General features: G+C 46.9%; 1 protein-coding gene across 2 annotated transcripts in view; it reads right to left on the reverse strand.

The window, feature by feature from the left end:
• The window catches only part of TREH (trehalase), a 281,145-nt gene that overhangs the window by 26,177 nt on the left and 232,697 nt on the right, over positions 1-22,271 (reverse strand). For both annotated transcript variants that reach the window (XM_085645871.1, XM_085645870.1), the window contains exon 12: positions 13,019-13,236. In XM_085645871.1, the coding sequence (XP_085501997.1) occupies positions 13,019-13,236 (218 nt within the window). The remainder of the gene's footprint in view (positions 1-13,018; positions 13,237-22,271) is intronic.

The following is a 22,271-nucleotide window of genomic DNA, read 5'->3' on the forward strand; positions in this document are numbered from 1 at the left end:
TAGGCGACCACTTCAAAAGGGCAGCATCTCTGTAGCTCCTTTGCTCTCCATTGTAGCCTAACTGCAGAGCCAGCATGATGATCAGTCTTTTGTGAGTCGGACTGCCCTGGTCTGGGTGTCGTCGGGCCACCGTGCCCTGAATGTCATAATAAAACTGCCTCCCATGAAATGTACATGCTCGCCCAGTGGTTTTGGTAGAGCGCAAGTTAGGTTACCCAACCGGCTTATGGCTAAAGCCCTATTTGTGTGTATTCTTTCCTGTTGGTGACTTTTTCTCCTGGACATTCTCTTAGGGAGAGATGGGCATACAAACCAAACTTTGTACACAAAAGGGAAGGATGGCAGGCTTACTCCACAGACAGAGGCAAGTGTCTACTGAAAAGGTTTCCCCAATTCCTGATTTACCAAAAGCAACTAAGCCCCATGATTACACTGGGTGTTTATAGCAGGTCCAGAAAACACCGGTTCAACTTTATTAATGTTTAGACACTTGTCTTTAAAACTTACATTTTAAAACTAAATAAAATATTGTGTTAAATGACCCCTACCTCTCCCGCTCCCTGCCTGTAAAATAGGTTAGTACCCAATACACTGCCATTTAATACATATACTCTCCATTCCCATAACAACACAGAACTAAAATAATTAACTGAACCCCTTGCGTCACTAATCCAAACATATTTTTAAACATTTTTCCAGGGCACAAGCAACGTCTAAAAATTCCATAATCAACAAAAGTACAAGTGTATCGTTACGATGATTTATATCATAACTTTTAAAAAGCAGTTTTAAAATCAAACGACAAGACCAATTAAAATGACGGCAGTCAATTAACAAATGAACATTAATATTTTGAAAACGCAATCCACATGTTCAATTATTCTCTGCATCTTAAAAAAACGTTACATTTATCAGCTCTTATATCACACATTTAAGGCTACCCAAAATGTAATGGTGCTAAGCATAAAAGGCCATCGGAAAGTGTTGATAAGTACGGAAATGCCCTCCTATTGTCCCGAGATTCTACCATATATTTTGCAGAGGGTCTATTCCCTACATACTCCATATCAGCCAATCTGGACACTTTTCTACAGGCCACTTTTAAATCTGCTTTAGAAAAGATGAGAAGCCTCTGTTATCTTTAATTCAATTGTTAAGGCTCCAGCGATGGCTGCTAACCTTTTCCTCACCTTCGCCGCCCACCTTTATTCACTCTTCCCTAATTCAGCAGCACATAAGGCTGATACCTTCTGTACCGCTGAGACCCAAAGTTTATCCCAAAACAGCAAGGTTGCTTTATATACTCAAAAATTCCAAGCCTGCAGGTTTCCTTCCAGCCTTATTGCCTGGATCAGTGCACTTTTTGGGAGAGCTAACAATTTTTTCAAACGCTCTCACATCTCTCCCAAATTCCCTCCAAACTTAGGACCAATACCTTGGCCCGTAGGTACAATTTCATTGTAGGCTGACGAAAGGGGAGACCAGGAAGGGCCACCAAAGGTATTCTTTAAACAAACAAGGACCCCTATTGTTGCTGCTGCCCTCATTGCTACCAATTCTCTATGCAGGACACAGCTCAACTGTCTTGTAACCGTCATACCAAGTTACTTACAGGACGATAAAACCTAAACACTGCTATTACCTAACAGCCACTTATTTGGCTTCCCTTTTTTCCCAAAATGGATTATTAGTGTTTTATTCCAGATTCACCTTCAATTTATTAGCCTCACAATAATTATTAAATATATACAACTTCTTCTGCAGGCCTACTTCGGTCAAGTCCAAAATTGCCAAATCATCTGCATAAGGATAGTAAGCGCTAAATAAATGCAATTAAAATACAATACAATAGAGTAGACACGACACATGTCTATCCCCTATTTTTGGTGAAAAGGACTGAGTTGCTGCCAACAACCCCGGACGGTCAGCAAGGAACAAAGAGAACAGCATGGGGGCCAGGACACAGCCCTGCCTTAACCCACTTCCTAGAGGGATTCTCCCTGAAAGGGCCCCATCCAAATCAAGTTCCACTCGGGCCCAATTCCCCGAGTGCAATTTCTGCAGGATTAATAATAAGTATTGGAGGATACTCTGTTGTCTTAATTTAGCCCAGAGGATACTACAGTCTACCAAATCGAAAGCAGAACTAGAATCAACAAAACAGCAGAATAGACAACCAGTTGTTTCCTTTGCCTTCTGCCCCAAGGCCCACAAGCTGAAGCAATGATCTATTGTTGAATGCCCGGGCTTAAAGCCCCCCTGCTCCATAGGGACAATTATGTTACCCTAAATCCAATTCTTTAAAGACCTGAGAATAACATTTGAGTACAACTTGGCGCCTACATCCAGCAGGCTTGTCAAACGATAATTGCCTGGTTCATTAATCGCACCTTTTTTGCGCCCTTCCAGTTGGGAGGTACTATACCAGTCTTAGTTATGGCTATAAAACACTTCGAGAAAAGCCCTGCCTGTCACATTGGGTTTGACTTAATCACAATTGTTGGCAAATTATCCGGTGCTGCTCCTGTAGTTACATTTAGGGAGTTAGAAACTTGGCAATAGATTGATTGGAAAAAGACTCCAAGGCTTCCTCCCCCAATTTAGGCTAGCAGTTCCTCATAGTTATGTTCCTGATCTTATAAATATTACTCAAAAAATTCTACCCAGCCAGTTTCTGGCACTATATATCTTTCAGGGGGGATGCAATGCTACATCCCCTCTGGACCAACTTCCAGAACTTCGTCATGTTTTTTCCTTGTGATGTACTGATCATAAGGTCCCAGTTTGACTGGAAGAAAGCCTGCTTCTTTCTTCTAACCAGGGCCTGATACTCTTTTCTTACAAATATAGACCTCATTTGCATTTACGGGGCCGATAGGCCGCCTCGCCCTTTCTGCTTTCCTTAACTCTTTCCTAGCAAATACACACTCTTTATCAATCCACTGCTGGTTAGGAGGCTGGCAAGATAGATCCTTTTTTAATTTCTTATTACATAGCCTTACTACTGGTCTTAATTGATTTGCAACCTCAGCAATGGTTTTTGCATACCATACCACGTTTGGTTCACCTTCAGTCCTATCAAGGTCCATATCATGAAGAATTTGATACTGCATCAATCGGTCAATGTATTCTTCATCTATCCTCGTTGTTAAATGTTTTGGAAAGTCTACTTCAATTGGGATCACTCGCTCCCTTGATATTGGTGCAGCCACAATGGCCAATTTTAACCTCTAATGATCACTACTCCTTATTCTTAACACCTTGAATTCTATACAGTGGTAATAAACCCATTCCTGAATAAACATAATCAATAGGGCACTGCTAGTTCCCATGCAAAAATGTTTGAGTAACTGGAACATTCCCTTTAAAGCGACCATTTAAACATACAAACCTTAACTCAAAGAGAAAACACACAATTTTCCTTTCATACTTGGACTGATCACATTTTGGGAAAATTGTGTTGGGGATACCATAACCCTCTAACATATTTTAAAACGCAAAATCGACCTTCCCCGGATTAAGGCATAGAATAAAGTCCCTTAGGAGGAGAAACAGGGCCCCCGGGAGCTTTGGTAACTCTACCAGATCCCTCCGGAACACCTGCCACATCTCCTTCCGAAACTCCTCTTGATTTATATAGACATTCACAAATGTCACATTATTTTGCCATATACATCCCTAAAAGAGATCCAGTGAACTAGCTAGTAGCCAATCACTACTTGTCTCGATGATTTTTGTCCCCTTACTGAATTTACGAGATACCAATCTCATTAGTCCACCTTTCAACTGCCCAGGGCCCAATTTGGTCTCATCTTTAACAAACTGCATAAATCCACTCTGGTGGAACTCCTCACCGGCTCAATATCTCTTTACCCAACCTCCTCCAGTACCTTACAGGATGAGAATATAGTCAGAATACTTGATCCAAGTGAACATAATTTACTCTCGGTACCCTACGCATGGTGTATGCCCGCTCCAGGGCTCCATCTTTTTCTAGGTCCTGAGAAGCCTCAGGGTTCTTAGGGCTCCTAACACACTGCTGGGAGAGCTTCTTTTCCTTTGGGCTTTGACTGGCAGAGGCTCTTCTCTTTGACTTAGCGCCCTGCTGCAATTTGGCAGTCCCAACCAAACCCTCGCCTTTAATCCTTTTTGCCGTTCCCCTCTTCTCTACACCTGCCCCTCTTACCATTAGCCGTCCCTTTATCCAGGTAGGCGGTGACCCTTGGGCTTGTTTTGGGCTGCACTTTTGGGATGGAGACCTTATTTTTAAACCCAGGCTCCCTTTTCTCCCCTTTAATTGACCCATTCGCCAGCTCATACCCAACCCATGATTCCTTCTCCTCACTAATATTGGCTTTTTGGACACATAAACTGAGGTGTATCCCGGTTTCCCTTGGTCCAGGGTTACCTCTTTTGACACTGGTTGAGGGATTGCTGGTCTTACCAACAAGGGAATACAAGAATGAATTGATTTTAATTCTAACAAAATCTCCTTTAACACTCCGGCCTCCATTCTCAATGACTCATTTGCTGCTAGTGAAACTTCTAATAGCCCATTTAATATTTTCTGCATTAGCAGAAGAGCCTCTAACATCGTGGTTGGGCCAGACAGCAGAGTGTAAATATTTGCCGTGGAGGTAGCCAATGTCCCTTGGTTGCCATCATGGGGTCCCCATCCAGATATCTTGGTTACTTCTGGCAGCACTCTCTTCAAGTGTCCATCCCCTGAAAGATCTTCAACAGTGTCTTCTGTCCCTGTCCCTTCCCCAGAGCACACAAAACCCAATTCCGAGAGACAAAACAAATATGGGGAAGAGGAAAGCCGGAGGTGAATCACTCGTGAGTGTCCAAATATGTCCAGATTTTCCTTTCCTTCTCTTGTGCTATCAATGGCTCCTGAGGCCTTCCCCCTGATGAAACCACATGTCCCATATCTGTAACCTCCAATTGTTTAGAGGGCTTGAAATCCTTTCTCACAAAGTGTTTAATTGAGACCGCCAGTGATTTTGCTGATGAATGGGCTTTGTCCACTACTGGGGTTCCATTGGCTCCTACTTGAAAATCTACATGGGGAGAAGACCCAAAGTCCCCTAATATCAATACATCATCTCTCTTCCTTCCAACATTCTTGCTTCGTGTTGCTCCCACAAGTTGTACTCTTTTTTTCCTTAATGGAGGCATCTTTGTAAGATAGATGATACTTAACAGTCACAGTTAACAAAATGCACTTACTGTCCCCACCTGCCTTTCAAGTCTTCAAATCTTAAGCTGAAATGTGCTGCCACCTTTGTGCTCTAATTCTGCTAGGCTTTCGTTGGCTACCTGCACTGCTACCACTACGGGGGTATTCCACGCCCTCCCTGTGCCACTGTGGCGGTCTCCGTGTGTCCATGTTAGGTTCGGTGCAATCCGTTCTGCCCGTGTCCAGCCAGAAAATCAGACGCTGTAGGCCTTCTGTCTCCTTCCTGTGGTTCTCCCTCCAACTGCTTAAATCTGCACAAGCTGCTGAAGCAAAGGAGGAGCAGAGAGGAATAGTAATGATTGCAGCAGAAGTGCTTAGGCGTTGGCCAGCTTGGGGGGGAGACCGTGTCTATGTACTGGTGCGAGGGGTGGCACACCAGGAAACGTGCACAAGCCGCACCCGGCTCTAGCCAGGCGCTTCCACGGGCACTCGCAGGCCCTTTAAACTTTTTCCGAGCCGATGCCTCTTTTCACCATAAAGCACGGAGCAATAAGCAGTCACAACAGCGCCTCACCCCCTCAATCTTGCGGGTAGCAAAACTTGCCATGAGGCTGTGGCTGTAACTCAGGCAGCTCCGACTGCGCAGCTTGACACTGCTCTCGACTCTCTGAGATGCTCGCATCACGTCTGATCTGTTCCACCTGTTGGCTCGATCAAAGGTGGAACTGGGGTGAGTGGGATGCTGAGCTCAATTGTCTTTGAATTCACAGTTCACTGCTTTCAGAGGATACTTGGAAGCAAGAACTGTTTCAGAACTCAGTACACCAACTCCAGGTCTGCACATGTCTGAGAAAGTTCAGTCTAACACAGGAGATTACTCGCAACTAAATGAGCCCCAGGACAATGCTAAAGACCCAATCCAGTGAGGATGAGAAGCTCACCTAGAGCTTCATGACCCAAATGTTTGTGTACTTGATGGAAGAAATTAGCTCTGTGCGGACTGACCTGAAACAGAGCCTTGGAGGAGTCCATAGAGATCTTGATGACCTTGGTCAAAGAGTCAAGCCTAGACCTCGAAGAATGCTGCGCTCAACTGATCGACCTGTGGGATTAAGTGATACAGATGCAAGAAAAATGGAAAGACCAGGAAAATAGATCCTTGTGCTCCAACTTGCAAATAAGAGGAGTCCCACCAGGGAGAGAAGGTAAAGACATCAAGCAATATATCCAGGGTCTCATGCAAATGCTCTTGGATAAACATGGCCCAGAACCTGTCTGTATCGATCGAGCACATAGAGTGGGCCCGCGGTCCCAGAATTCGCAGACTGGCCCCAACATCCTAGTGTGTTTTCATCATTATGGAAGCAGAAGGGGGAGGAGACTCAATTAGCTATAATGGTGACTCTCCCCAAATTTGCAAAGATCTAGCTACAGGAACGGTTTTCTGCCCCGTCACCACCTTTCTAAGAGAACAAAAAATATGATACAAATGGGGCCACCCCTTCCCCCTGCACTTTGAATGGAGGGGCAAGTGATGGGCGATTAAATCGCTTAAAGAAGCCTGCCTAATCCTCAAAATTCCACAGTCGGATGACAATCAAGGTAGGTCAAAGGAGCGCCAGCATCCCATAGTTTAATATGGAAGTGGACACCAAGCAAAACAAGACAGATGTCCCCAAGCAGAGAAGACCGCCTGGCAGAACGCAAGCAGCCCTCACACGGGTACAGAGGGTGAGCGGAGGCTCACCCTTCTTGAATTCACCTGAAGCACACTCTACTGAACCCCAGGAGTGATAAAGTGGGGTGCCCCCAAATAACCCCAGTTCTGACAGCACCACTGACATTGGTCTCAGGGAATGGACTTCTAGACGGGGGACTGTCCAACACAGGCAGGAAACTGTCTTGTATCGGGGAAAGAAGAGACTCCGCCAGAGCTGACAGAGACCTTACGCTCTCTACCCAGAGGTAACCCAGATCACACGAGGCTTGGAAGAGGGACTCGGTTGGACACCCCGAGATGGGGGTTCTATCAGTTCATCAGATTGTTTGGTTTCATTGTTATGTTCTGTTGTGGGTGGGATGAGGAAGGTGGAGGGAAGGGTGGGAGGGAGGTAGGGTCATATCCACACTCCGACGCAGGTAGCCAGAGCTAGAGAGGCACACACTGATATACAGACTCTATACACTTATACCAACACATACTACCCATGTAATAGCCTATAATGTGTGCGGCCTTAACAACCCACTCAAGAGATGATCTGTGTTACAGGAGCTGATTAATCTCAAAACTGATATAGCGTTACTCCAGGAAACCCACCTCCTGTGATATATTGGCCACGCAAGCAGTCCAAACATCTTCCCCTACAATACTTTTCCTCTGGTGAGAAGACAAGAGGGGTGGGAATACTGGTACACTCGCAATGCCCACTGATAGTACAGTCGGTCCACCGAGATAAAGCGGAATGCTGTGTAGCATTGGCAGGCTCGCTCCGAGGGTCACCACTGACGGTCGCTTCGGTCTATTGCCCCAACCCTTCGACAGCATGGTCACAAGCCCCGATTTTACTAGGGTGTGATTTCAACTTGGTCTGAGATAGCAAGGTGGACACAGATGGCACTAGCAGTGGAAAGACAGTGCTACAATCCCCGGTGGGCAGATTTCCGATAGAGGAGGCGGCCGTATAGATGCCTGGCAGCATAAACACCCACTACGGATTATTCTCACTTTACAAGGGCCCACACAACTTACACGACTGGAATATCACCTGTTAGACAAGCGCCTCCTACCTAACCTGATTGAAGTGGAGCAAGAACATTATCGGGACTTGGCCCAATCACATGCTCCCTTGCGTTCAACCAAATAGGTCTTCCTGGAACGGGGACCTCCTGGAGGCTCCAGAACTCACATATTATCAGACTGTTTTGGGGTTCAAAATTAATCTCACAAAATCGGTGATCCTCAATATCTCCGGCAGACCAGCTAGTGGATGAGTTGCTACGGCTAACCCCTATCCAGAGGACCACTTCACACATCGAATACCTAAGGGTAGCCCACTTTGTATAAAACTAAAGATATAAACCTTCACAGACTAAAAAAGTTATTGAAACTAGATCTAAACAATTGGAAGAATAATTCCCTCTTGTTACTGGGACGTATAGCAGCCTTCACAATGTCAGTCTTTCCCAAGATTCTTTATCTCTTTTGATCCCTACGGATTAAATAGAGTATCTAGAGACAACTTGCCAGACCCATCTCTGGCAGGGTAAGGTGGCAAGAGTGTCCTGAGGCCAAAGCTTTGTAAAATCCTCTGGAAGGAGGACTAGGGGTTCCAAATCTCACATACTATTATACAGTCTCCCACCTCAGCTATATATAACACTCGACTCATCGGGAGGCCGATAAGAGGTGAAACACCGTATACCAAACCATGCCAGCAGGGCCCTGTGGGAAGTACTGTGGAGTCAAAAGACAGAGACCACTCACACTCTACAAATCCTCAGTGACGAGAGAGACACTGGAGATCTGGGATAGATGGGCAGTGAAAAGGGGTCTTATGACTTTTTACTCACCCATCACTCCCTTATGGGGCAACACAGATTTTACGCTTGGGAGAACTAGAGAGCCATATGAGTTTTGGCAGAAGGGCAGACGTAAAACACTACAAGATCTGTTTGAGCGGGATCAGATCAAACCCTTTGAACAACTGAGAGAGGAATATGGGCTCCCGATGGGGGAAAGAGGTAGATATTGGCAGCTTTGTCACTGGCTCCTCCATCCGGCTGTTAAGGAGGGCGTGACCAGACCCTTAACTCCCTTTAAGAAATACCTTATCACAGCCCTCAATGATGCTCATGCGATTTCTAGAATATATTGCTTGCTGAACACATGATATAATTCAGGCACACACACCTTTCAGAGAGCATGGAGAGAGAATTACGCATCACCTTCGACACGGACCAATGGCAGGAGATACTTCAACAGGTGAATACAGGGGCCACACACATGACCGGGAGGGAACTGACACTCAAACTCTTATATAGATGGCGCTCTAAACCACAGCGTTTGGCCCTGGCCCCTGATGAATAATGGACGTAGTGCAGAATGTTGGAGGGGCTGTGGGGTGTCACTAACTCATGTTCTGTGGCCCAGCCCAAGGATTCAAGTATTCTGGGACCGGGTCCTGTTGGCGATACACAGGGCTTTAAGTGGGATGAAAAAAGTTGAGGGGGTCTCTCAAAGGGGCGTGGCCAATGTAATTAAGGGCGTGGCTTAAAACACGTAGGTAAAAAAATTGTGCTTAGCATACAGTGTGCCGCCCGACTGGTATTTTGCTGTTTCTGTCTTTGCATACAGATATATGATACAACAAGTAACATTATACCTACAACAACAACGTCAGGACTTTTGGCTTTGTCAGTGGTTGTTAGTTGCATAAGATAAATAAGCAGCAACTATTGCTTGTATATAATATTGAAAAAGCTTCCCTTAAAGCCCTGGTGACACCACGACAATGTTGCTGCTCATGATGAGTTTCAAAAAGAGAAGGGAAATCCAGAGAGAAAATGACTCTCTTAAGGAATTCCCTTCCCCCTACACCGTTCACCTGGCATGATGTCATGCCATGACTTCTCCACTAGTAAGAAGTGAGCAGTGTGAGCACGCGCACATGACGTGCCTGCTGGCACTGCAGTCCGGAAAAAAATGGACTACCTCTACCAGGGCACAAAACAGAGCTCGATAGAGGCCCGTTTCGAGGCCCCCTTTAAAAAACTGCCAGTGCTCAGACAGACCCGGTGAGACCCGGCCCACTTAAAGCCCTGGCGATACACCAGATTTCGGGGTCGGAGTTGACTTGCTGCCCGGAGGTTGTACTGCTGGGCTGCCTGGATGATGACAGTCACCCACTGAGGAGTAGGAGAGGATGACTCATATCCCAAGTGCAGTACTCTTAGAGACAAAATTGATCGAACGCTTGTGGTGGCTGGTGGGGATGGAAAGGCTAGCTAAAGGGGCAAGAGGGGAATTTAAAGACTTAGCTAAACAATGGGAGCCCCTATTGCAATACTTTCAATCAGACTTTAGGGAACTTACATGTCTGAAAAGACAGAGGGCTTTATGAATCCTAGACCACTATAAAAAAAATCTACAAATATTATGGAACTCTCTTTTTGCTTGGGTGAAAATAAATGCCGGCCAACTCGAGGTGCAAAGTGGGCGTGCCGTGCCGTGCCATGGCTGCCAAAAATGTAACATGGCTGCTGTGGAGCTACTGGTGGAGAGGGGAGGAGGTCTCGGTGGGAGGGGGAGGTGGTCTTGGGTGGGGGAGGGATGAGGTCTCAGGGAGGAGGGAGTGAAACTGGGGCAACAGGGATTGGTTGTGGCTGATGGAGGTTGTAATTTCTTGTTCTGGAAATTTTGTCAGAAAACCAATAAAAACGTATTCAACATTAAAGACGAGCCTCCAGCACCTTCCTAAACCGGAGCACAGTTGGCGCGGTCCTGATGGACACTGGGATATAATTCCAGGCCCTGTAGGCATTGACGGGTAATGTACAAGGCTGGACTGGCCAGACTGGGCATCAAGCATTTCCCTGGGAGGCTGGAAGGGTGGGGGCAGTTTTGTTAGTAGGGGCTGGTTTTGGAGCAGTACAGCAGTTTTAAAAGTACTGCAAAGTTACTTGTATATTCATCAGTTTTTGGGTAAAATTGTCACCATAACTCAAGTGACTAATGTACCTGTTGGAGAGAGATGGGAGTTTTGTCTAGTGGCAGTTTTGACTAACCTAAGGTACAGCAGAGGGTTAATATACCTGCTGCAAAAAAGGTGTACCATGCATATCAAAGAACATTATTTCGTGTGCATAGTTTAGTGGCTTACTGCTTTTATCACAGAGATTATTTTGCTACTGTGTAGTACATAAGGTACATTTGTAATCTAGCACAGTGAGCTATGAACTGCTATCAAAGAGCTGCAGGCAAGCTTCAGGGTATGGGTTAGAAAGTTATGTTTTTTCACATTATTTCATTATCCGGAGGTTGCTAAAATCAACCCTAACCGTAATGTTATGTCCGTAATCCTGAGTTTGTGCTTATCCAGACTAAGCACTCTTAAAAAATGTCTACCATTATGGATGACATGTGACTTCTATGCCTTGTAGGCCCCTTTGCCTTATGTAACATTTTCCATTTACTAATTCACATACATATGATTTTTTTGTCTCTGGTTTAGTGTGTGATGTAAAGTGCTCTGACACCCTACACTGTTATGAGAGATGCTAGAAAACAAATAAAATACATGTGAGAGAGGGGCTATGGATAGATGAGAGCCACTACTGGAGGGTGATAGTGAGAGAATCATTGAAGAACCCAAACAAAGACTGTTGTATGCTGGTGCACAGCAAGGTCATCATTTATCATGCTTTAAAAGCGAATACAATTGAATATATACTGAAAAATGTGTTGTAGAATGCGCTATTTCCCCCAAAATTTTCTTGGTAGGGGGGGATCACCCCCATCCAAATCCCCTTCTGTAGTGGTCAAGCTCACTCACTGAACTTGCCATGCAACGTACAGGGGCTGGTCTCACAAAATTTGCCAGGGCTGCACCCCTGAGGATTCCCCAGTGCCATGAGTGTCAAGTTAGAAGTGGCCATCTGTAATAAAGTAGCCCTTTTTGACATGGTCACCCCCACTTTTTGCCAAGTAACTGATGTGATTTTGACAAGGGAGTGCACTGCGTTCCTGCCAACAAGGTCCTCAGTGCCAGAGCGCTTTCCCAAAAGTGTACAATTGTTTCCCCCAATTGGCAAATCCTTTAGCACCCCTGGAAGTCCATAGTAAATGGTACCTCTGGTAATCTAACAACTGAGGGTTCCTAAGGGCAGCAGCACAAATTAATTTTTGGTAGAAATCAATTCCAAAAAAAGCAACGGAACCTAGGCTGTTTCTATATTGTTTGTTGTTCAAATTGTGGTGGAATTGTTTGTATAAACAAAGTAAATTAATTAATCACCTTTATTTTTTGTATATGGTTTCCAATGTTCTTTCTGTTTATTGATTTTTCCAATGATGTTTGTAAATGGAATTTTGAAATGATTCAATTGAAGAATAATGTTGATATAAAAATAAGAAATATTTGAAAAAGAAATAAATCTATGTAGATCATAATGTGTGGGTGATCTCATGAGTGAATGATCCTATGAAAAGATATCAGTATTGGCATTTGTGTAGATCTCTTTACCACAAGCATGACAGCAGCATTGTGATTGATCTGAGTGCTGTGGTTCGGCGCTCAAACATGGACTGGGCATGTTCTAAACCCAGGCTGTGCAATACAGCCGGGTGGAATATATGCTAAGTGCGCATGACTGTTTGGCCGGCCCAAGACTGCGGGCCAAAACATCATCCACACTTAGAGTGCCCACTGCTCTGGCCAGACCAGACCCACTCCGCCCTGGATCTAAGCTAGTGCGGAAAAATTAAATGATAATAACATTGTGTTATTATCATTTTATTTTCCCTTTTTGAACTGCTCACAGAGCAATGGGGTGATGTCCCTCCGCCTTAGCGGAGGAGCCGCCGCTGGTGAGTGATATGTCTAGCTACATTCTGAAAAATCTGTGTAACCTGAGGGAAAGTTGTTAGAAGTCCTGTCGATGGGAGCAGAGCTATTGTACAACCAGAATTCACATTTCCTTTGGGATATCGACCACAAGAGAGCAGCTTGCTTGACAAGAGACTGAGATTTCCACTCTCTCACACCCAGCAGCACATCCTGTGCATGTTCCACCAGTCACAACACACAGTATTCAGGGTTTCAGAAGGAGCTGTCTGACCTCCAAGTATTGCACCACCCTCTCAACCAAGTTAGGGTTGGTCATGCAGTCTGCCCACAGCGGAGATAGGTTACTGGGGTAAAATGCATTCCTCCTTGTTCGGGTCAGCAGATCGAAGTCTAGCCAGGAACCCACAGGTTCATCCCAGAGAACAGCATAGATGGCTTCCTTGCGTTGGGCCACAATGTTCAGAAACTCCTGTGCCTTCTCTGTGTTGCCTGGGTTTAAAATAAGATAAGGAAAGAGTCAAGAGTGGAGAAAGGAGCTGAGAGCCGGCGTTCGATGCACTGAGGACAGGTCTCAAAAGTTCACTAGTCATAATTAACAGTAAGTAGCATTAGCAGATGACTCCATAACCCCAATCATTGTTAACGGGAAACAGCCTTTACAACGTGGCCATTACCACGCATTACCGTTACCGCGCATCTACTACAACGCATATGCCTTTACCATGCATGTCTTTGCCACGCAATTTTTTTCCACGAATATGCCTATTCCATGCATGTTTTTACAACAAAAATGTAAGTATTTTGCAGGTAAGTGTGTTATATGGAATATGCTACTTACCAGTATGCATCTGTTCTTGGCATGTAGAGCTGCAGATCTACACACTTGTGGATAGATCGCCATCTGGTGTTGGGCCCGGATGTGTGCAGTTGTTTTTCCTCTTGGAAAGTCTTTGGAAGTCACGTGGTCGGTGACTCCTCCTTTGGATCGTATTGCGCATGGGCTTCGGCTCCATCATCAGATTGTTTTTCGCCAGCAGGGAAATGATGGAGCGTAGTAATAAACAGTGAAGATGCCCATGTGTGTTGTATCTAAATAAGATAAACTGGAACAGATAAAGGTAGCCGCGGAGGCGGGTGGGCGCGTGTAGATCTGCAGCTCTACATGCCAAGAACAGATGCATACTGGTAAGTAGCATATTCCGTTCGAGGCATATGAGCTGCAGATTACACACTTGTGCATAGATTATTTAGCAGTACCCACCCTTAGCGGCGACCACTCGTATCTGTTGCAGTGGTTTGAAATAATGTTTTGAGTACAGCCTGGCCACACTAGCTTGTTGCTTAGTTTGCACATCGCAAAAACCAAAGGAAATGATGGACGGAGTGTTGAACATTGCAAGCACTCGCCCCCAGTCAACTGATCTGGGTTCAATCCATCACCGTTCTTTAGCCCACTCTGCCACCCCGGTTCAGACATGGCCATATGCAAATCAGTCTGACCCTGTGCCTCATGGGAACAGTCCAGCCCGAACTGCCAAGCCATGTCTTTCCTGGACCGGAAACAAGCTTCCTAGGACCGGTTTTTGGCATTTCAGCCGTCTTCAGCCAGGCTTGCTTGAATCCAGTGGCAAAGTGAGCAAGGGACTCACGTCTGAGCATACCCTGCCAACTTATGGCGAACAAAGCAAAAACCAAAGGAAGTGATGGACGGAGTGTTGAACATTGCAAGCACTCACCCCCAGTCAACTGATCACAATAGTGTTTAGTGAAAGTGTGCGGTGTTGACCATGTAGCTGCTTTGCAGATATCATCTAATGGGATGTGTCCTAGAAAAGCCATTGAAGCCCCTATTTTACGTGTAGAATGGGCTTCAGGGGGAACGGATAGCGTTTGTTTTGCTTTGTGGTAGAAAATCTGAATGCATTTGACAATCCACCTAGCTATCCCCGACTTGGAGATGGGGTTGCCCTTGTGTGGTGGAGAGAAAGAGACAAACAGTTGTTTGGTCTTACGGAAAGGTTATGTTCTCTCGATGTAGTAGAGTAAGGCTCGTTTGACATCTAGTGTGTGGAGAGCTCTTTCTGCAACGGTCTGTGGTTGCGAGAAGAATACTGGTAGTTCTACAGATTGGTTTAGGTGAAAGGGAGAAATGACTTTAGGGACGAAATTTGGGTTGGTACGGAGAACAACCTTGTTATGGTGCATTTGTAGAAAAGGTTCTTGAATGGTAAATGCTTGTATCTCACTGACCCTTCTGAGGGAAGTGATGGCTACGAGAAAAGCGGTTTTCCACGTTAAGAATTGGAGTTCACATTTGTGCAGTGGTTCGAAGGGAGGCCCCATTAGTCTGGTGAGAACGATATTTAGGTTCCACACAGGTGAGGGTGGCACTCTGGGGGGAATAATTCTTTTAAGGCCTTCCATGAAGGCTTTAATGGCAGGTACTCTAAAGAGTGATAGATGTTGCCTGTTTTGTAGGTAAGCTGCTATGGCTGCGAGGTGCAGGCGAATGGACGTATAGGCTAGATTACACCTTTGTAGGTGGAGTAAGTAGCCTATGATGTGTTGAATGGAGACGTCTAGGGAATTGATGGTGTTGTTGTGACAATAGACGACAAAACGTTTCCACTTAATGTAGCACGCTCTAGTGGTGGGTCGCCTAGCTTCCTTGATGACGTTCATACAGTCGGGGGGAAGATTTAGATAACCAAATTCTAGGATTTCAGGAGCCAGATCGCAAGGTTGAGCTGGGTCCGTGTGTCTGATCTCTCCATGGTTCTGGGTTAGGATGTGTGGAGAGAGGCGTAATATTTGGTGCGGTACTACAGATAGTTCCAGCAGTGTGGTGTACCACGGTTGTCTGGCCCAAGCTGGAGCTACTAGGATTAGTGTGAGGGAGTGTTGCTGTAGTTTGCGCACCACTAGTGGAATGAGTGGGAGAGGCGGAGAAGCGTACGCAAATCTTCTCGACCAGTTCATCCATATTGCATTTCCTTTGGACAATGGGTGTGGATATCTGGCGGCGAAGGTTGGGCATTTGGTGTTTTCGTGGGTGGCGAAGAGATCAATCTGTGGATGAAAGTACGGGTGTAGAACTTGTGGGTGGAGTTCCCACTCGTGGATTTGTTGTGTTTGTCTGCTGAGCAGATCTGCCATAGTGTGTTGGACACCTGGGACATGCTGAGCTAGGAGAAAGATTTTCTGGGGTATGGCCCATCTCCATATGCTCTGTGCTAGCTGAGAGAGCTGTGGAGAGTGTGTGCCGCCTTGTTTTTGAATATAGTACATGGCTGTCATGTTGTGGGGATTAGGACTGCCTTGCCTGAAATCTGTGTTTGAAAAGATTTTAGGGCTAAGAAGATCGCTGGTAACTCCAGATGGTTGATATGGAGTAACTTTTGTTGAGGTGTCCATGTGCCCTGCATGGTGAGATGTAATTGATGAGCTCCCCAGCCGGAGAGTGATGCGCCTGTTAGTACTATCTGGGGAACCGGGTCCAGGAACGGTCGACCTTTGGAAAGGTTTGTGGTGGTCCACCACTGCAGAGAGCGATGGGTGCGACTGTCTACCAACACCAGATCTGTTAATTGACCTTGGGCCTGGTTCCATTGGCGTGCTAAGCACTCTTGGAGAGGACGCATCTGGAGTCTTGCGTGAGGTACTATGAAGATGCAAGAGGCCATCATCCCTATTAGTTGCATAAACCCTCGAGCTGGAAGGGAGTGTTGTGCCATGAATTTTGCGCGTAGATCCGGAATGCTTGTAATCCTGGCAGGATTGGGGTAGGCTAGCGCTTTTGAGGTGTCTATGGTGGCACCGAGGTATTGTTTTATGTCGGATGGTTGTAGATGGGACTTTGCGTGGTTTACTGTGAAGCCCAGTTGGTGAAGTAGCTGGAGAGTGGCATGCGTGTGTTGTACACACTGGCTGTATGAACTGGCTTTTATTAGCCAGTTGTCTAGGTATGGGAAGACATGGATGTGTTGTCTCCTGAGGTGTGCTGCCACTACTGCTAGGCACTTGGTGAATACTCGTGGTGCTGTTGTGACTCCGAACGGGAGTACTTTGAATTGGTAGTGTTGGCCGTCCACTACAAATCTGAGGAACTTCCTGTGAGCGTTGTGCACTGGAATGTGGAAATAAGCGTCTTTTAGGTCTAAAGTGGTCAGGAAGTCGTTTTGGGAAAGTAGTGGAAGTACCTGCTGAAGCGTTACCATGTGAAAATGGTCTGAGTGTATGTATCTGTTCAGGGGCCTGAGGTCTAGGATGGGCCGCATAGTCTCGTCCCTTTTTGGTATGAGAAAATATAGGGAGTAGACCCCCATATTTCATTGGTGTAGGAACGTGTTCTATCGCCCTTTTCTGTAGGAGGGAGATTACCTCCTGCTTTATTAGTGTTAGATGTTCTTGTGACATTGGCGTTGTCTGGGTGGAATGTTTGGGGGGGGTAGATATTAGTTCTAGGCAGTAGCCTGACCGACTTATTTGTGTTACCCATTTGTCTGAGGTGATGGTAGCCCAGACAGGGAGGACATTTTGGAGTCTGCCCCCGACCAGAGTGGGATGGTCTGGGGGGAGTGGATGGAAGTCATTGGGTAGGTGCGGTGGCAGAGCGGGCGGTGTTTGTCTTGCCTCTGCCTTTGTTATTGTTGCCCCTGTAGCTGCCTCTTTGGTAGCCCCTTGTAAAGGTGGACTGGGCAGTGGCCTTATATGAAGTGGAAGCGGTGTCGGAGGAGTAGCCTCTGGATGTGCTCCGAAAGGAAGAGCGGAGAAAGGAGCGCCTGGGAGGGTGTGATTGTAGAGCTCCCATAGATTTTGCCGTGTTTGTGTCCTTTTTCATCTTTTCTAGGGCCTCATCCACTTTTGGGCCAAACAGATGTTCCTGGTCAAAGGGATGGTTGAGGATGGAGGCTTGTACCTCCGGTTTAAAACCTGAGATCCTTAGCCAGGCATGGCGACGGAGGAGGACACTAGTATTGATGGCCCTGGAGGCTGTGTCTGCTGCATCTAACCTTTGGGGTTATTTGCAGCATGACGAGCAGTGTCGCGACCCATTTACGTAAATTACTAATAGCTCATTCGAGCGACTTTGGCTGACGAGCCCGGTGTCTGCACCTGCGCGCCTTGGAAGGTATTTTACCTATATATATGGCAGTCATCGGCACCCCGCATACCTACCTGCTCCCTGCTGACGAGAGGCAATTACCTCGAAACACGTGTCCAGGGATGGCATTATATTTCTATATACTCGTGGCGTAGGCGTACTCACCGTAGCCACTACACTATCCAGAATCCTTTGGGGTTATTTGCAGCATGACGAGCAGTGTCGCGACCCATTTACGTAAATTACTAATAGCTCATTCGAGCGACTTTGGCTGACGAGCCCGGTGTCTGCACCTGCGCGCCTTGGAAGGTATTTTACCTATATATATGGCAGTCATCGGCACCCCGCATACCTACCTGCTCCCTGCTGACGAGAGGCAATTACCTCGAAACACGTGTCCAGGGATGGCATTATATTTCTATATACTCGTGGCGTAGGCGTACTCACCGTAGCCACTACACTATCCAGAATCCTTTGGGGTTATTTGCAGCATGACGAGCAGTGTCGCGACCCATTTACGTAAATTACTAATAGCTCATTCGAGCGACTTTGGCTGACGAGCCCGGTGTCTGCACCTGCGCGCCTTGGAAGGTATTTTACCTATATATATGGCAGTCATCGGCACCCCGCATACCTACCTGCTCCCTGCTGACGAGAGGCAATTACCTCGAAACACGTGTCCAGGGATGGCATTATATTTCTATATACTCGTGGCGTAGGCGTACTCACCGTAGCCACTACACTATCCAGAATCCTTTGGGGTTATTTGCAGCATGACGAGCAGTGTCGCGACCCATTTACGTAAATTACTAATAGCTCATTCGAGCGACTTTGGCTGACGAGCCCGGTGTCTGCACCTGCGCGCCTTGGAAGGTATTTTACCTATATATATGGCAGTCATCGGCACCCCGCATACCTACCTGCTCCCTGCTGACGAGAGGCAATTACCTCGAAACACGTGTCCAGGGATGGCATTATATTTCTATATACTCGTGGCGTAGGCGTACTCACCGTAGCCACTACACTATCCAGAATCCTTTGGGGTTATTTGCAGCATGACGAGCAGTGTCGCGACCCATTTACGTAAATTACTAATAGCTCATTCGAGCGACTTTGGCTGACGAGCCCGGTGTCTGCACCTGCGCGCCTTGGAAGGTATTTTACCTATATATATGGCAGTCATCGGCACCCCGCATACCTACCTGCTCCCTGCTGACGAGAGGCAATTACCTCGAAACACGTGTCCAGGGATGGCATTATATTTCTATATACTCGTGGCGTAGGCGTACTCACCGTAGCCACTACACTATCCAGAATCCTTTGGGGTTATTTGCAGCATGACGAGCAGTGTCGCGACCCATTTACGTAAATTACTAATAGCTCATTCGAGCGACTTTGGCTGACGAGCCCGGTGTCTGCACCTGCGCGCCTTGGAAGGTATTTTACCTATATATATGGCAGTCATCGGCACCCCGCATACCTACCTGCTCCCTGCTGACGAGAGGCAATTACCTCGAAACACGTGTCCAGGGATGGCATTATATTTCTATATACTCGTGGCGTAGGCGTACTCACCGTAGCCACTACACTATCCAGAATCCTTTGGGGTTATTTGCAGCATGACGAGCAGTGTCGCGACCCATTTACGTAAATTACTAATAGCTCATTCGAGCGACTTTGGCTGACGAGCCCGGTGTCTGCACCTGCGCGCCTTGGAAGGTATTTTACCTATATATATGGCAGTCATCGGCACCCCGCATACCTACCTGCTCCCTGCTGACGAGAGGCAATTACCTCGAAACACGTGTCCAGGGATGGCATTATATTTCTATATACTCGTGGCGTAGGCGTACTCACCGTAGCCACTACACTATCCAGAATCCTTTGGGGTTATTTGCAGCATGACGAGCAGTGTCGCGACCCATTTACGTAAATTACTAATAGCTCATTCGAGCGACTTTGGCTGACGAGCCCGGTGTCTGCACCTGCGCGCCTTGGAAGGTATTTTACCTATATATATGGCAGTCATCGGCACCCCGCATACCTACCTGCTCCCTGCTGACGAGAGGCAATTACCTCGAAACACGTGTCCAGGGATGGCATTATATTTCTATATACTCGTGGCGTAGGCGTACTCACCGTAGCCACTACACTATCCAGAATCCTTTGGGGTTATTTGCAGCATGACGAGCAGTGTCGCGACCCATTTACGTAAATTACTAATAGCTCATTCGAGCGACTTTGGCTGACGAGCCCGGTGTCTGCACCTGCGCGCCTTGGAAGGTATTTTACCTATATATATGGCAGTCATCGGCACCCCGCATACCTACCTGCTCCCTGCTGACGAGAGGCAATTACCTCGAAACACGTGTCCAGGGATGGCATTATATTTCTATATACTCGTGGCGTAGGCGTACTCACCGTAGCCACTACACTATCCAGAATCCTTTGGGGTTATTTGCAGCATGACGAGCAGTGTCGCGACCCATTTACGTAAATTACTAATAGCTCATTCGAGCGACTTTGGCTGACGAGCCCGGTGTCTGCACCTGCGCGCCTTGGAAGGTATTTTACCTATATATATGGCAGTCATCGGCACCCCGCATACCTACCTGCTCCCTGCTGACGAGAGGCAATTACCTCGAAACACGTGTCCAGGGATGGCATTATATTTCTATATACTCGTGGCGTAGGCGTACTCACCGTAGCCACTACACTATCCAGAATCCTTTGGGGTTATTTGCAGCATGACGAGCAGTGTCGCGACCCATTTACGTAAATTACTAATAGCTCATTCGAGCGACTTTGGCTGACGAGCCCGGTGTCTGCACCTGCGCGCCTTGGAAGGTATTTTACCTATATATATGGCAGTCATCGGCACCCCGCATACCTACCTGCTCCCTGCTGACGAGAGGCAATTACCTCGAAACACGTGTCCAGGGATGGCATTATATTTCTATATACTCGTGGCGTAGGCGTACTCACCGTAGCCACTACACTATCCAGAATCCTTTGGGGTTATTTGCAGCATGACGAGCAGTGTCGCGACCCATTTACGTAAATTACTAATAGCTCATTCGAGCGACTTTGGCTGACGAGCCCGGTGTCTGCACCTGCGCGCCTTGGAAGGTATTTTACCTATATATATGGCAGTCATCGGCACCCCGCATACCTACCTGCTCCCTGCTGACGAGAGGCAATTACCTCGAAACACGTGTCCAGGGATGGCATTATATTTCTATATACTCGTGGCGTAGGCGTACTCACCGTAGCCACTACACTATCCAGAATCCTTTGGGGTTATTTGCAGCATGACGAGCAGTGTCGCGACCCATTTACGTAAATTACTAATAGCTCATTCGAGCGACTTTGGCTGACGAGCCCGGTGTCTGCACCTGCGCGCCTTGGAAGGTATTTTACCTATATATATGGCAGTCATCGGCACCCCGCATACCTACCTGCTCCCTGCTGACGAGAGGCAATTACCTCGAAACACGTGTCCAGGGATGGCATTATATTTCTATATACTCGTGGCGTAGGCGTACTCACCGTAGCCACTACACTATCCAGAATCCTTTGGGGTTATTTGCAGCATGACGAGCAGTGTCGCGACCCATTTACGTAAATTACTAATAGCTCATTCGAGCGACTTTGGCTGACGAGCCCGGTGTCTGCACCTGCGCGCCTTGGAAGGTATTTTACCTATATATATGGCAGTCATCGGCACCCCGCATACCTACCTGCTCCCTGCTGACGAGAGGCAATTACCTCGAAACACGTGTCCAGGGATGGCATTATATTTCTATATACTCGTGGCGTAGGCGTACTCACCGTAGCCACTACACTATCCAGAATCCTTTGGGGTTATTTGCAGCATGACGAGCAGTGTCGCGACCCATTTACGTAAATTACTAATAGCTCATTCGAGCGACTTTGGCTGACGAGCCCGGTGTCTGCACCTGCGCGCCTTGGAAGGTATTTTACCTATATATATGGCAGTCATCGGCACCCCGCATACCTACCTGCTCCCTGCTGACGAGAGGCAATTACCTCGAAACACGTGTCCAGGGATGGCATTATATTTCTATATACTCGTGGCGTAGGCGTACTCACCGTAGCCACTACACTATCCAGAATCCTTTGGGGTTATTTGCAGCATGACGAGCAGTGTCGCGACCCATTTACGTAAATTACTAATAGCTCATTCGAGCGACTTTGGCTGACGAGCCCGGTGTCTGCACCTGCGCGCCTTGGAAGGTATTTTACCTATATATATGGCAGTCATCGGCACCCCGCATACCTACCTGCTCCCTGCTGACGAGAGGCAATTACCTCGAAACACGTGTCCAGGGATGGCATTATATTTCTATATACTCGTGGCGTAGGCGTACTCACCGTAGCCACTACACTATCCAGAATC

This window comes from Triturus cristatus, chromosome 3_1, assembly GCF_964204655.1.
Source record: "Triturus cristatus chromosome 3_1, aTriCri1.1, whole genome shotgun sequence".
NCBI classification, from domain to species: domain Eukaryota; kingdom Metazoa; phylum Chordata; class Amphibia; order Caudata; family Salamandridae; genus Triturus; species Triturus cristatus.